The 15,599-nt window shown below is 39.4% G+C and overlaps 1 protein-coding gene across 3 annotated transcripts in view; it reads left to right on the top strand.

Moving 5' to 3' along the window:
- The window catches only part of RAPGEF4 (Rap guanine nucleotide exchange factor 4), a 308,065-nt gene that overhangs the window by 257,890 nt on the left and 34,576 nt on the right, over window positions 1-15,599 (top strand). For all 3 annotated transcript variants that reach the window (XM_019480320.2, XM_019480321.2, XM_006265237.4), the window contains 7 exons: window positions 957-1,107; window positions 4,583-4,671; window positions 5,169-5,199; window positions 5,852-5,930; window positions 10,981-11,127; window positions 12,649-12,746; window positions 15,357-15,482. In XM_019480320.2, coding sequence (XP_019335865.1) covers window positions 957-1,107; window positions 4,583-4,671; window positions 5,169-5,199; window positions 5,852-5,930; window positions 10,981-11,127; window positions 12,649-12,746; window positions 15,357-15,482 — 721 coding nt within the window. The remainder of the gene's footprint in view (window positions 1-956; window positions 1,108-4,582; window positions 4,672-5,168; window positions 5,200-5,851; window positions 5,931-10,980; window positions 11,128-12,648; window positions 12,747-15,356; window positions 15,483-15,599) is intronic.

Genomic DNA, 15,599 nt, shown 5'->3' with positions numbered 1-15,599 from the left:
TAAAAATCATTTTGTAAATCTTGTTTCAGTGATCCAAATTTGTCCATAATATATAGCCACTGATTTCTCTGGCGGTCCACCATAGGTGCGTTGACCCCAGTGCTACCAACGTAAAATAGTGATTCATTAAATGTCTTGAACCTTCCTTTTTGTGGCTGGGGAAAGAATCCAGAGGCCAAATCTCAGCTCTCCTATCTACCCCTGATCTAATAGAAGAATCAGTGAAGATCTTTAAAATATAAAACCAGTTATCTAAATGACAAGTACTTAGAGAAGTGAGCACTTCACAGAGGTCTGCTTTTGTCTCTGATACTTACAGTAGGTGAATATGTGCTTTCAGGGACTGTTTTGTTACAGTTTATATTAATATAACATTTCTTTTTCTTATTTTTTCCTTTAATATAAATACTATACTTTTGCACCTAATTTTTATATATTTGTAATATTAAAGTTGTACATATAAAATAAAAAAGGCCAGCAAATGCAAACATCAAGGTTTCCACAGCAACACCATCCTTCTTAAATATCAGTTATACTTTTGGTGCCACATACATATCCCAAAGTGCTGTGAATAGAATATGAATACACAACAGAATTAAGAACCATGTGACAGAGTTGAAACTTCCTTTGTGACCTTAACTAGGTCTCTGAATCTCTGCCTTGTCCTCTCTCCTGCTCTGTTAGAAAGTTATAACATTTAGTTTGATTGTGGTTAGTCATACAGACTTTTAAAAGATCCCTTTATTGTTTCATGAACAGTGTTAGGGAGAAACTTCCCTTTACATGTGCATTCTGGTAAGAAACCAAATACCCTAACAACAGCCAAAAGCCTCATTGATTATGAAATTCCTATTGGAAAATGTTGTTTCAGTGCTCCTGAAAAAAAGATATACCTGAGTTCTTACTGTATTAGGTATTTTCATTTTCTCTGATCATTTTCCTTGACACTTTAGTACTTATCATGCCCAACCTTCCCAGGGTTCAGAGCAGGAGAAATTGGATTATGCCATCAATAATAAAAAGCGAGTCATCCGACTAGTTCTACAGTGGGCTGCTTTATATGGAGACCTACTACAAGAGGATGAAGCAGCAGTGGCCTTTCTGGAGGTATAGAAGAATTATATTTATACCATTTTGCTAAAAAGTAGCTGCAAAGGAAATTTGCTTAAGACCTTATCACAGCCTGTGGAATTCCATTAGTAAATAAGGAGCTGCAGTACATATCTTTAAAACAGAGCAAAGTTATGTTTGTGTTTTCTCAGTTTTAACTGCAGGCTGCATACAAGTACAGAGCCAGACAGTGCAAAGTGTTGGATCCTGTTTCATGGAAATTTGCAGGGAAACTGAGTGTCAGAGTTGGGAGAATTCTGAAAATAACCAAACTAGTACAGTTTTGCTGTACAGTATTGGAGAGAGTAGGCTTTTATCTAGAATGAAGGGATCCTGTGTATATCAAATACTTTGACAGGAACTTTTTTTAGAAGGTTGGTGTGGATGTTCCAGGAAGAGACTGGAGGATCTATCACTATGCCAGTCCAAAATGTAATCAATCCCTAGCTGCAGCCAAGAAACTTTCCTGCAGAACCACAGTCCTTCTAACGCACAGTTCAGCCACTGGGTTTTACCCACTGTTATGTCAGGTGTCACTAAGAGTGTAAATACTTTGGGGCAGGTGCTATGTCATTGTTGAATAAGTCACTATACATTTTCCCACATGCATAATAATTAGCTTCACTTATTATTTGCATTATCCTAGTACAGTGGTTCTCAACCTTTTTAGATTCAGGGCACCCCTCCTTAGACTCAAGGCACCCCTTATTAGACACAAGACACCTTTTAGAAAATGCCAGCTCTTAGCTTTCTCTCATATTTTGACAGTGGAAAAATAATGGAGCAATTCTTCTGTTGCAGAGAACTCAGAAAGACCACAACAGGTCAGAATGTTTTTGACACTATGGATTTCTATGCAAAATCTCCGGAGTTTTCTTGTGAATCATGTATAGGTGTTTCCACATCTAACACTGCCAATATCATCTTCCCACTTTACTCGGCCCTGGTGAGACTGCAACTAGAGTACTGTGCCCAGTATTGGGCCCCCCACTTCAGGAAGGATGTGGAGAAGCTTGAGAGAGTCCAGAGGAGAGCCACTCATATGATCCTACGCCTGGAGGGAAGGCTGTATGAGGAGAAGCTGAGGGACTTGGGACTCTTCAGTCTGGAGAAGAGAAGGCTTAGGGGGGACTTGGTGGCAGCCTACAACTTCATAAGAGGGGTACATCAGGACCTAGGAGAGAAGCTGTTCACCAGAGCTCCCCAAGGGATACCAAGGTCTAACGGCCATAAACTCCAGGAAGGCCAATTTACAGTAAATATAAGAAAAAAGTTTTTATGGTGCAAGTGTCCAGGGTCTGGAACAAACTCCCCCCAGAGGTGGTGCAAGCACCTACTCTGGACTCCTTCAAAAAACAGCTGGATTTATTTCTTACTGGAGTCATGTGATACCAGCTGACCTCCCACCTATGGGGGGGGGGGGCTGGACCCAATGATCTCAACCCCTAATGTCTATGGAAATCTATGAAATATTGAATGATACCCACATCACCCTTAAAAAAATCCCATGGTGCTCTGGTTGAGAATCACTGTCCTAGTGCTTAGGAGCCCTAATCATGGGCTTGGATCCCATTTTGCAGCATGCATAGACCCGAAACAACAAAACAGTCCCTGCCCCCAAAAGCTGATTATTTATGTATAAAACAAGAAACAGTGGATGTAGGCAGACAAATGCAGGTGTTTAAGGAAACAATGAGATAGTATTAATCTGTATGACAGATCATCAGCAGCCTAACCATTGGCAGGTATTTTTTGGGATTGTGGAAAGAGTTTTAAGGAGATTTTTGAAGGTTAGCGAGTTCGTTTTGTGATTGTTTGCAGTGAGCTTCCCCTACATGTGAGGGCAGCAGAGGGGGAAAATTATCAGAAATCAGAAAATGTAACAAATTTAACAAACAGGCAATGGAAGTTGGCCTCATGGGCCAAGCAGAAATGAGAGTTTCAATGACAAGTGAGAAATTACAAATGGTGTCGAGAGGCTATAAAGGGCCATCAAACTGAAGACCAGTAGCTTATAACTGAAGTGACAGAAAAGATGTAACTAGGGAAGGAAGCAGAGAAAGGGGCAAAAACAGTTGGCTAGGAAAATGAAAGCACTCTGAAGGATATGATAGGGTTAAGACTGCATTTTCAAGGACCAAGACAAGGATATTGCAGTAAGTGACCCACAAGATGATGAGAGACTGGCAAGAGCTTCAGCTATGCACATGGATTGGAAAGGTTTCGTCTTAGAGATGTTATACAGAAAGAATCTGCAAGACTTACACATAGTCTGGATATGAAAACCTGAAGAGAGGTTCATGTTGAAGATGAGAGCCAGATTACAGACATGAATGGTGGGCAAGAAGGTGACTGAGAAAGGCAGCAGATAGGATTTAAGGGAAGTGGGGAATAAAAGCAGTTCTTTAGGTGCGTTGAGCTTTAACTGACATATGAACAACTGAGGAGGTCAGAGATCTTAATTTTCACAGAAGAAGACAGGTCTGGAGTAGAGAGGCGTGTAATCAGCATAGACATGACAATTTTTTATGTTTTTGTGGAGGAGATTACTTGGAGATAAGGAGTAAGAAGAGAAGACAGAGCCCTTACAGAAATCTGGAGGGGAAATGAAGAGGATCCTCTGATGGACCTGTTGAAGGAGTGTTTAGAAAGTTAAGAGAAGAACCAGGATAGAGAAAGTAACAGATGCTAAGGAAGGAGATTTCTAAGCGAACAGAATAGTTGAATGAGCCACAGGCAGCTGACAGGTCAAGGAGGATGAGGAGGGAGCATTGGTTCTGAGATTTGGCCAGGAACAGGTCATTAGAAATCTTGGTGAGAGCAATTGCCAGGGACAGCAAGGGCCAGGAACAGGACTGGAGGGGGGTCTAGGGTGGAACTGAAGAGAAGGGGCTCCAAGACAATGATTACCAACAGTATATTCAATGAGATTAGGTAATGTGGGGAAAGGGAGACAGTCAGGGAAGGTCTGTGAGGTAAAAGGTGAATTTTTATAAAATGAGGGGAACGAAAGCAATAGTAATAACAGTAACAACAGTAGCTAATTGTAAAATAAATGAACCAACTGTGTTACAGCATTTCTTTGTATTGCATATATAATAACTTTGATTACCAAACTGAAAAACCCATAAATTCCAAAATTTTCTCCACAGTAATCTTTAAAAAAAAAAAAAAGCAGAATATAGTTAGGACAATGACAGAGTGCTTAGATACCGAACTAGAAAAATGTGTCTATCTTAAATTTGTACCATCCTCTTTCCTTTCTACATGTGTAACTCTTATTTTAAATCAGCTGGACTTAAACAGAAGTGATGGAGAATTGCTTCAGCATTTTTTCTGTATTCACTGAACTGTTACGGATTCCTGGCTATCAGTAAACTGTCATATGTAAAACAAAAATTAATCTTTCTCCTTCTATGCAGAGCTCATTTATTTATGTTCCTGTTAAAAAAATATTTTGTATTATTTACAGGAATTTTATGTATCCGTATCAGATGATACAAGAATGATTGCAGCACTGAAAGAGCAACTTCCAGAGCTAGAGAAGGTTGTAAAACAAATGTAAGGATAGTGTTTTTGTCCCCTTTTCTTTGTTTCTTTTGACTCACGCCTCAGTAAAATAGCTAGGAAAATCTCTCTCTTATATCAGGTCAGAAAAATGACTTCTGTATCCATAGAGAGCTTTCAAAGTGGCAGCGCAAAAACTGCTGAAAAAAATTGCTTGTATGCATGCTTGTTCAAATAAACATATGTGACACTTTTATTTTGTATGAACATTCTTGCAAACCCCAAATTTACTCATGTAAGGATTCACAGAAAGCATGCAAAAGGAATATGTATTCCTTTGGAAACAAAGCTGCAGATTTGTTTAACATTTATGTGCCTTTTGGCAGCATTTACCCAGTCCTACTTAGGACTAACTGTCACTTCTAGTCTTAGCATAAGCATTCATAAATCCCTTGACATGATAGTTTGGAGATTTATCAGTATTCTTAAAGTGATATGCTATAGGTGAAATCTTCAAGAGATACCTAATATTTTTTTTCTGCTTTCTCTAGTTCAGAAGAAGGTAAAACACCACAAAAGAAGGTAAATTAATTTTGGCATTTTTCTAAAGCAGGGGTGCTAAACCACTGCCCATACAGCCAGGTCACTCAGCCCACAGGGCTCCACAGTGGCCCAGAAATTTGGCAGCGGACAAGAAGTAGCAGTAATAATTGCCATGCCTTCCAGAGCTGTGGAAATTAGCGTTGCTACCTCCCCCCACTGCCAAATTCCCAGACCCTTGGGAAGTCCTGCAGGCTGGATAACGCAGTCCCATACACCAAGTCACAGTGGTGCACAAGGCTGGACCGGCATACAGGGCTGGATCCGGTACGCATGGGGTGCTCCGTGGTCAAATTCAGCACACACAGGGTTGCTGCATGGCCAGATCTGGTGAGCATGGGCTAGCTCTAAGCTGGATCCAGGTGTGTGGGATCAGGCACATGGACTGACTCCATGCACCAAATGTGTGGGATCCAGCCTGTGGGCAGGCTCCACTGTTTTAAGAGATTTTCTTTTTCAGTAACATTGAATTATTACAACACATATGGAAATAGTTTAAAAATGAATCTGCAAACTGTGTTTTGTTGTTTTCTCTCTTGCTTTTGATGCACCATGTCTGTTTAAATTCAGGTCTACTCCATAATGTTTCTTCTTTGACTTACGATGATGCTTATCATGATTATTATTTTTGCAGCACAAAGTTCTTCTGCAGCTGTTTAACACAACTGATGATAGAGCACAAAAACGCCAGCCCATCAGGGGAAGTGATGAAAGTAAGTACCTACATGCTGTGGTTTGCAACACTGTTTCCTGTACTGCTGAGGTTTACAATAAATTTATTGCCCCTGGGGCAGAAATCAGAATAAATAGAAGTGTCTGATTTTCAGATATGGGGCAGAATCTGTTTCTCCTCATTCAGCATAGTCCTCAGTCCTTACTTTGAGTAGACTTAAGTGAATGGGGGAAGTGATATTGAGCTCTTGAGATGTCCATTTCTTCTTGCTTTAATTATTTGTAGTAGAGGTGGGGAAAAAGTAAAATGAAGTGCCTTTCAAATAGTGAATGAACAGAACAGTTTTAAAACAGTGCCAGCAATGCATATATGGGTAATATGTGGACATTGGCGTTTGGTCCCCAATTTCATTGATACTAGTTTTAAGCCTGAGCTTCAAGTCCAGTCTTGTTCTGAAAATCAACTTATGGAATGGGGGATTATCACAGAAAGCATTGATTTGAAAAGGACTTAGGGACATTGTTGATAAGCAGCTGAACATGAATTTCCAGTGTGAAGCTGTGGCAAAATGGACTACTGTGATCGTTGGTTATATAAGCAGATGAATAGTCCCATGTTTACCTTTTGCATTCCTTCACCTATTGTTTCCCCCTCTTTCCCCCCTCTCCCCTCCCTTCTCTACCCTTTGTTTTCCAGACTTCTGCCTATTTACATTTTCACTGACCTCCTGTCACACTTTTAGCTCCTTTCCCACCTTGGAGATTTCAGAACAACAGCAGAGTCTCCTAGTGCCTAAAGAAGGATGCTTGCACACAAAAGCTTGCAAAAAACTTTTTTCCAACTACTCAGTTGGTCTAGTAAAAGATATCACATCTACCCAAAGAATCTTGCCTACCTCCTTATATGGCACTGATGAGACCCTGACTAATATTGTACCCAGTTTTGGTGCCCATGCTTTAGCAGGGATGCACAATCTGGGATTTTAAATGCTACCTCTATGGAATTTATGAAAGATAAGTTTAATTGACTTGAGCATGGCCTATTAGTAGACCTGCACAAAGGCTTCTGTAGGGATGCTAATAGTTGCTTAATCTCACAGACAAAGGCCTGGTAGGACCTAATGGATGGTACTTGAAGCCAGCTAAATTGAAACTGGAAATGAGGTGCAAAATTAATCATTAAAAGAGATGACCAGAGGCTATGGTCATTTCTCCATTATCTGGAGTCTTTAAATGTAGCCGCAATGTATTAGATTGTGTCTGGGAATTAGCAGGCAGTGATGTTTTCTGTCACATAAGAAACCAGACAGAATGATCATTGTCCTCCTCTCTTTCCTGAAACTCCATGAATGTATAAATAATGGCAGTTACCATTATGATTGCTAAGGTAAAACCAGTCAGGTCTCATGGTTGAAGTAGTCTCCTGATCATCGCAGACAGAGAGTAGGAAGGGGTCCACTTTACCATGTTTAGCCATCCCATTTTCTTGGTAGAAGAAGGTTGCTGTCCTATGAAGTAGGAAGTGAGGAAACAGGACTGTATCCTTGATGGATCAACATTCCAGTCTGATGTGCCAGTGTACCATCCCCTTGATGTACCCCAGCTGAAGATACAGCCTCTCTTTTCTTTCTTTCTTTGGCTTCTGTACTATAGTACATGCTCACCCTAACCTAGTTTGAACTTGTCCAGAGCTCTCATGGTTTGGATCATGGTTGATTTTTATTAGACATACAACTGAAATGAGAACGTTTTCCAAGTATGTTCAGAAGTATACACAGACACTTCCCTGAATTCAGGAGTATGTTCAGTAATGAAAGCCTCAAGTTGGGAAAGCACTGAGTAAGTGCGTAAGTCCCGTTGACATCAGTGCATTTTCTATGAATGGTGTGAGACAGAATGCTGATCTGTGAACCATACGTCCAGCTACACACTAATGTAAAGGATTTTGCACATCACAGAGCAGTTAATTTAAATCATAGGATAATTCCTCTTGCACAATCCAGCATAAGCACTCAGTAAGTTAAAGCAGGTCATGGGTAGGCATATTTCTGGCATAGGTCCTAGCTTGTGGCTGAGACAAACTCAGTACAGCTCAGAAAAAGTGGGTGTAAAGCTGGATTTCCATTTGAGACTCTCTGGCTGCCTATACACATGCTTGGAGGTGGAAGGGGGTGCATTTTAATTAGAGCAGTTCCCCAGCAGCCACTGTAATTAAAACACCACAGCATCACATGTATTAAGCCCCTGCACGTTTAAAAATAGCCACAGGATGATTTATCTAAACCTCATTCAATGAGGCTTAGTTAAAGCACCCCAGGGCCATTTTTAAACGCTCAGGGTCATAGGCACTGACTTATATGTTTGCCAGGGGAGGCCTAAGATGATGGACATGTGGAAAGTTTTATGCATTTCAGATGACAGTCCTCTTCCTGAGGGGGACCAGAGCCCGTGGACCCCCACATACTCAGCACCTCCGCTAGGGGGCTTAATACATGTGATGCTGCTGCAGTGCTGCAGCATTCTAATTAGAATGTGGAACAGACTCAGTTAATCAAGTCTGCTCCGATGCATTCTAATTAGAATGCCATCGAGCACATGTATAGGCAGCTTGTGAGTGTAAAAGGCAGTAGGGAAATCCTGTGTCTCCTGAGAGCCATTATTCTCTGACAGCTGAAGCTGCCTTGGAACACTTCACCCTGAGTGGCACACAATGCCTGCTGGACTCAAGGTTTCTGGCTCTTCACTTCCTCATCTTGCTTGGTGTTAGAACCCACCCACCTGAGAAAGCTGGCAGCATAAAATGAAATAGGGCAAGAATCCTTTCATATATGAGCTGCAGGATGTTTTAAAGGCAGATTTCCAGGATACCTCTCATAATTACATTCATCCCCACATTTTTGTGCCTGGGGTCTTATTTGCCAGCAGGGGGTGAGGTGCTTTAAAATGGCCTATGTAGAGCAAATTTACATTGGGATATGGAAAGGCTGATTACATAATAGAAATTTTCCATTTCTGATGTTTAGATACCAGGAACCCATTCCCCACCTCAGAACTACCTAAAACCAAAGCACATTGGAATCAATGAGCATAGTCACAGTCCATGGGCTCTGGATCATGCTCTGGGTTATTTTCAATTTTCAACTTACCTTGACTTTTTCCCTCTACTTCAGCTGACAGCCAACATTATATTTTTCTCACCTTCCATTTTTCCATGGGTGTTTCCATCTGTCCCCCAACTACACATGCTCGTGCACGCACACGTACACACGCAATTCTTTTACAAGCTTGCTGGGATACCTACTTTCATCTTTAATGCTTTGGCTTTTTTGTGTCCATTGTTCCTTCTTTTCTACTTTACCTTTGCACATCAATTTTTGTAACATTTCACTGTATGCAACTCTGCATTATCTTTCTGTTCTTCCTTTTATTGTTAAGTGTTTTGTGAAACTTGGTATGAAAGGCACTAAATATAAAATGCTTTGTATTTCAATAATGCCAGTGCTCCAGGAACATCCTACTGATAGAACAAGCATCATGTTTTGACTAAAACAGATATTTCTAGATAATTCATTTCTATTATATTAAAAAACCTTATAACAATAAATTTCCACCGACTCTTGTCTCTTGCATTCTATTCCTTAGATATGTGACTCCACTTGAAGCAGCTTTGCCCTCATCAGCCCTAGGGGTTGAGGTGGGAGCCCTGTAACTAAAACAGAGCAATAGAGTATTAACTTATTCTGGAAATCTATACCAGACTGGAAGGAGGACCATGTCTGTCCCTCTGGTTCTGCCCAGTCTAGTCTCCTCTCCACAGTTCTCTGGATGCGGCTGCTCCCCTACACACCACTTCTATATGAATGGGGAAAGAGCGGTCTATAGAAGGAGCCCTCCACATAGGGATCTAAGAATAGGAACAATCAGACTACTGTAAAGTTATATTATACTGATGGATATATCACACTGGAGAAGTGTTGATCCTATGTATGTATTTTCTGTATCCACAAGCCTCTACAGGTATCTTCCATGAATACAGCTGGTGCACACAGGCTGTCATATGGGTCTCTCTCCTATGGATTTACATAGGGCCATGCACTTGTTGCCTCAATGGAGGTATCTCGTCTTATGGCTGCAGGGTTATTCTGTAATTGATTCCATGGTTGTACACTTCCCATTTATAGGACAGACTGCAAAGTAAGCATAGAGGGCTCCAACACAACCTATGGGCTCTGTGGCTTGGTTTGACAATTGGAATTTTTTTTATTTCTTCTTCTGGCTTTAATTCATTCCACTTCTGACCTGCCCTGCTCTTTACAGAATAGCTTCTATCCTCCCAATTTCTATGCAATCAAAATTGTCTGGTATTTCCTATAATTCAGGAGATGACTCTTGCTGTACCTCCAATTGTATCTTGCTTATTAGAGCATTTACCTTCATTGTCTGCAACAGTTTTGATTTATCAGCAAGATATCTGAATGTCTGGAAAGGACTACAAGAGACACACCACAGTCTAAATCAGTGGTTCTCAACCTTTTTAGACTCAAGGCATCCTTCATTAGACTCAAGGCACTATTCCATAACCTCTGTGAATAGACCAGCATCCCATTTCAAAAACAGTTTATTTCACTGTTTACCTCCTTGAAGAGGGACTACGTAATGGGGGAGGTGAGCTACTAGGCTCTTGAGCCACCTATCGGATCTGGCTCTGCAAATATGCAAACTTGTGATTAGGGAGTTTCATAATTAATTTTTCTTAACCCTTGCAAAAGTAAAATTATTTATTTGAGAACGTTCAGCTGGCTGGATCATGCAGAAATATCAATGATGTTGACCTCTATGAATAATAGAGTAATATTGGAATTTCAGGAGTCTTATCATTTACTAAAACTTAATGCAGACCTGGCATTAAAATTACTAAGCTTGTTGAAAAACTAGAAATCTGGGACCTATAATACCAAATAGAGTTTTAGAAACTTAATATTGTGTTTGTTAAGTATGTGAGCAATCATTTATTGATATGAGAATTATTTGCACAATAAAGTGTATCTGGTTGTTATATACAGCATTCACCATCCTTATTTTTGTCTATAGTTCTGTTTAAAGTGTACTGTATAGACCACACCTACACTACTATCCGTGTGCCAGTGCTGTCTTCTGTTAAGGAAGTGGTCAGTGCAGTAACAGATAAACTGGGCTCTGGAGAAGGCTTGATCATAGTAAAGATGAGTTCAGGAGGAGGTAAGGTATTTACATTATCTTTGATCTATCTCATTTGAAAAAAAAAATAGAACACTCTGACAGAACATAAAATAATACTGATTTTCTCAAGGCTGTTCCTATTCCTGTTCATCTTGCCAGAAAGTTCTCTTAGGAGCACAACCTGTCCTTCACTATTGATGTATATGACCCTGAACACAGTGGATCTTACTATAGGAGAGGCAGCTCTCTCAGGAGGCAAAGGTGCTGTTCACCATAAAGCAATGTTTTAGCAGGGATCTTTTCACTTTGACATGTATTTTGGACAGGGGTAGAGAAAAGAGAGCATGGATGATTTCATATTTACACCATTCAGATCCTGTAAAGGGCAAGGTAGATGCTCCAGTAACAGCAGAGAATATGCAATTTGCAGGCTGCAGAGGAGGCCAAAGATTTAATGTATTCCCCTTCCTTTTCAATCACCACCAGCCTCCCTCTGCCAACCCCTTTTACTTGGGCCTCACAAAAGTTCAGGACTTGGCACCTAGGAAAGTAAAACAAGCACACTAGAAACAAGTACATGGTGGATTCTGCTGAAGAAATCATGCTGGTGAGAGTGATTGAATATGACAGTATGACAATGACAGAGCCGCACTGCTGAAGAGGGCAGTGTTGGAATGCATTTCTTTCCAATAAGCAAAGATACCTACCAGAAAACTGGCATCAGGGGTCTCTCTCTCTTTTCAGTTGCAAATGCAGTAATTTTCTGTTGCAAAAATGGATGACAGCAGCCTAACTTGCATATGCTGAAAAAATTCATCACGAGTCAGTTTATAAGGTCTTCTTTTCCTTCAGGCTGTGATCCACAGTCTTTTTTTATGACTGTTGTCATGAGGCCAGTATACAATTACATCCAACTGCCTCATCAGGCACTTGCTGGCTTTCCAGTCAGTTTTTGAACAGCTAGTTAACCTCTTACTTCTCAGAAGATGTGTCTACACGTTCATTGATGAGCCATAGGTACGGCACATTAAATTTAGTACTTGGATAACCATGTACTAAATCAGTGCACAGTAACTCATGCTACTGTGCCGTAGCGCTAGTGCACAGGTTTTTTTCCAGACACTAACTATACAGTAGCCTACTACTACTGTGTACTAGCCGTGGTTTTGCCCGGCACACTACTGCACAGTGTTATTAGGCTACTGCACTGTGTCTAGCATCTTGTGTAGACACACTCAGAGAGGAGGGAACTGAGTCATTCACATCGAGTGGTTTTAACATTTGCAGTGCAGATTGTCTGAGTTTCTTTCAGGTTGGGTGTTGTGATTTCAAGCCCCAGTATTCTGGGGATTTCATGTGGGTTGAGCCTGCTCTCTCATGTATTGATGTCACATTTTTTCAGTAAGTAAGATCTTGTAATTTACCATCCAAGGCATCTTGCTGTAGCTTTTAATAATGCACTTATCTACTAAGTTGATTTCACTGTGGTTAAGTCTGCTGTAACCGTGGCCATTTAATGCTGTGTATTTAATAGAGAATCTTACACTTCCATGTTTACAGAAAAGGTGGTACTCAAACCCAACGATGTTTCAGTGTTTACGACTCTCACTGTTAATGGACGTCTTTTTGCTTGCCCACGAGACCAGTTTGATTCCCTGGTATGTATGTATTTAATTCTCAGAAAACCACTGAAAATCTGAGAGCAGTGACATGGAATACTAATAGCTCAAAAAAAGTTTATCAGCCTATTTTATCTTATGAGCATTTTAGCTGGAAGTTATCTGAGAGATCCAAAACTAAAGGTTTATTAGGGTGAAGCCAAAAGAACACACACCCTTGTAAAAAAGCAATATTATCATTTTTAGAACAGAGGAAAAAACATTCTGTCTGATCTGCGCAGCAGATCTCAAATCCAATACCTAGAATTGAACATACAAGGAGAGTTAAATGTTATAAGAGATAACCGTGGCATGAATCTGATTATAGAACTGTCCCCTCTGTGTTCACAGACATTTAAATAGAGTAAGATGTTATCAATTAAAATATTATAGAGGCTTGATCAATGCAGTAAACTCTTTAAACTCTTTTTTCCTGACCTCCAAAATACTGTGTAAAAACTACAGATTATTCTAACTAGAATCACAGAAAACATTCCTACTAGAAAATGTGTTTTTTCTTAAGTAACATTGTTCATAAGTACTTGCAGTTCATACAGTAATTCTAACAATCTCCATGAGGTCTGCTTTTATAGAGTTTGATTTGACTGTACTTCTTGTTCCTTTTACTTCATTAAAAACAACTGTCATTGCCAAGTCAAGCCAGCATGAACTCTATTACTTCAAGCCTTGTTTCAGCCTCCTTTGTGCTTTTAACAAGCCACTTAGTATGTATGCCTGATTTCTTTTATAGATATTTTAAAGTCAAAGCTTCACTGTGGCTTTAGATATAGACATTTAGTGGTAAATTTTTGGTATTTTGGGAACCTTTACAACCATTTCTATCTCCATTTAGCATGGACTGAATATGCCAAATATAGTTGATTGTACTGCTCAAGACTGACTAGAGCTCAGTGCTATGACAAGCCAACTGTCCTCAATTGTTACTGACTGCAGAAATTCAGGCAACTCAGTTTCTTGGAAGATGGTCTCAGCAGTGTGCAATAGAAGTTCACTACATTAACCATTTCTACAATATTCTGTTACTGAAATCTAGCAGAATCCTTCTAGCTTGAGTACCCTTTGCTATTTCAGAATCCATGTTCCTGTTGCTAAGTGCAAATATAAATTTGTTCATATTATGCTTGGCAAGCCTCCTGTGAAAAAATTTGTTCTGGGACAGATTAACTTGCAAACATGCAGTGAGTCTAAATCTAAATGTTTCCTCTCTAGCATTAGAAAATATTTTAGGGCCATTTGCTTGTTATGGTAACCCAGTTCTTTTGTCATTGTCTCTGAAGAGAAAGAAAAATGTATTTTACTTTGTGGAAAAGTCTCTTTCTTTAAACGATGAATATTCCTGAATAAATCTGTATGTAGAGTCACTTTTCAGGAATAAGGAAGCTATCAAATTTTAAACACAGAGGAACTATGGACCTGGTATAATGCTGATGCTTGTTCTGAAGAACAAGCATTTCCTGGTAAGACAGTCTCTTCCAAATCAAGACTTTCTCAAAGCCAGTCTCATAAGGCCATATTGCCTATAATGTATTGCAAATTATTTTAGATTGGTTTGACACAATCGTGTTATGAGCATGTTTGATATGCTAGTTAGTTCTAGAGAGCAAAAAGTAGCAAAGCTAGCTGAAATAAGCCTATTATCTCTACTTCGTATTACTGAAGTAGAGGTTCTTTCTTTTTTTTTTTAATGCAGTCTGTTGGTCTTGTAAACATCAGTTTGAGCTCAAGATAAGAAATGTTGACAACACTTTTCTATAATAATTAGCAATATAAAGTACTTATTTCAAATTAAAAACAGTATGAAAAATTTGAAAAGAAAATTGTAAGTGAACCCTCTCCTGCCCTCTCCTGGAAACAAAAGCAATTAAAATGTGGATGCATATGAAGCAGTATTTAAGATATTTCAGGATGTATTCAAAAGATGCACTTGAACTAGACAGGGGTTTTTTGTTGGTAACTGAATAATTCTTGCATGGCTGGTTCATTGTGTATGACTAATATAGAGCTGATGATCCCAAACATAGTTTAACATGGACCCACATTTCGCATCTCAAAGAAGTAGCAGTGGGCAAAACTGCAGTTCACATCTCTTTTTTGTCTTATTGGTGACAAGGAAATGCATTTTAAAAATGCTATAATACTTGAATTATTTAAAGGATATTTTTTCCTGTTTTGAATGTGCACACACAATTCCCTTTAACTTAACTGGGAATTATGCTGTCACAAAGGGTTGTGCATCCGGCTATTAGAACATACCCAATATATACTGACCCAGAGAATGTACGAGGTACACATATGATCTTGTACTTATTACAGATAAAGCACAGTAAATGAAATAATTATCATCATTAACATCTGTTGGTTTAAAAAATATTTGGTTTTTATTTTGTGGTCTAGATCTTTTGTATTTGTAAAAATGGGAACTGATAAGAAAAGGTTTTACTTTTACCCATGGTTGAAAACAGATTTCAGTTATGTTATTTGAAACATCTTTAGAAGCTGGTGACATCCAAAAAAGATCTGTAGCAGACTAACCACTGATGGTGTAATTTAGCAGTTCTTGACATCTTGTATCATTATTCCTATTCACAGACACCACTGCCAGAACAAGAAGGCCCATCTACTGGAACTGTGGGAACTTTTGAACTCATGAGCTCCAAAGACTTAGCATACCAGATGACAATTTATGATTGGGAACTCTTCAACTGTGTGCATGAGGTATTATTAAATAGTTCCCTATTATTGTAAGTACCAGTACTATTGCCAGATCTGCTGAGTTTAACCTGCAGAAGCAATATCACCAGTAAGCTTTGAATGTATTAAATACAGTTACAG

Source organism: Alligator mississippiensis, chromosome 4 (genome assembly GCF_030867095.1).
Source record: "Alligator mississippiensis isolate rAllMis1 chromosome 4, rAllMis1, whole genome shotgun sequence".
NCBI lineage: Eukaryota > Metazoa > Chordata > Crocodylia > Alligatoridae > Alligator > Alligator mississippiensis.
Note: the sequence above shows the minus strand (reverse complement) of the source record. Positions and strands in the feature narration are given on the sequence as shown.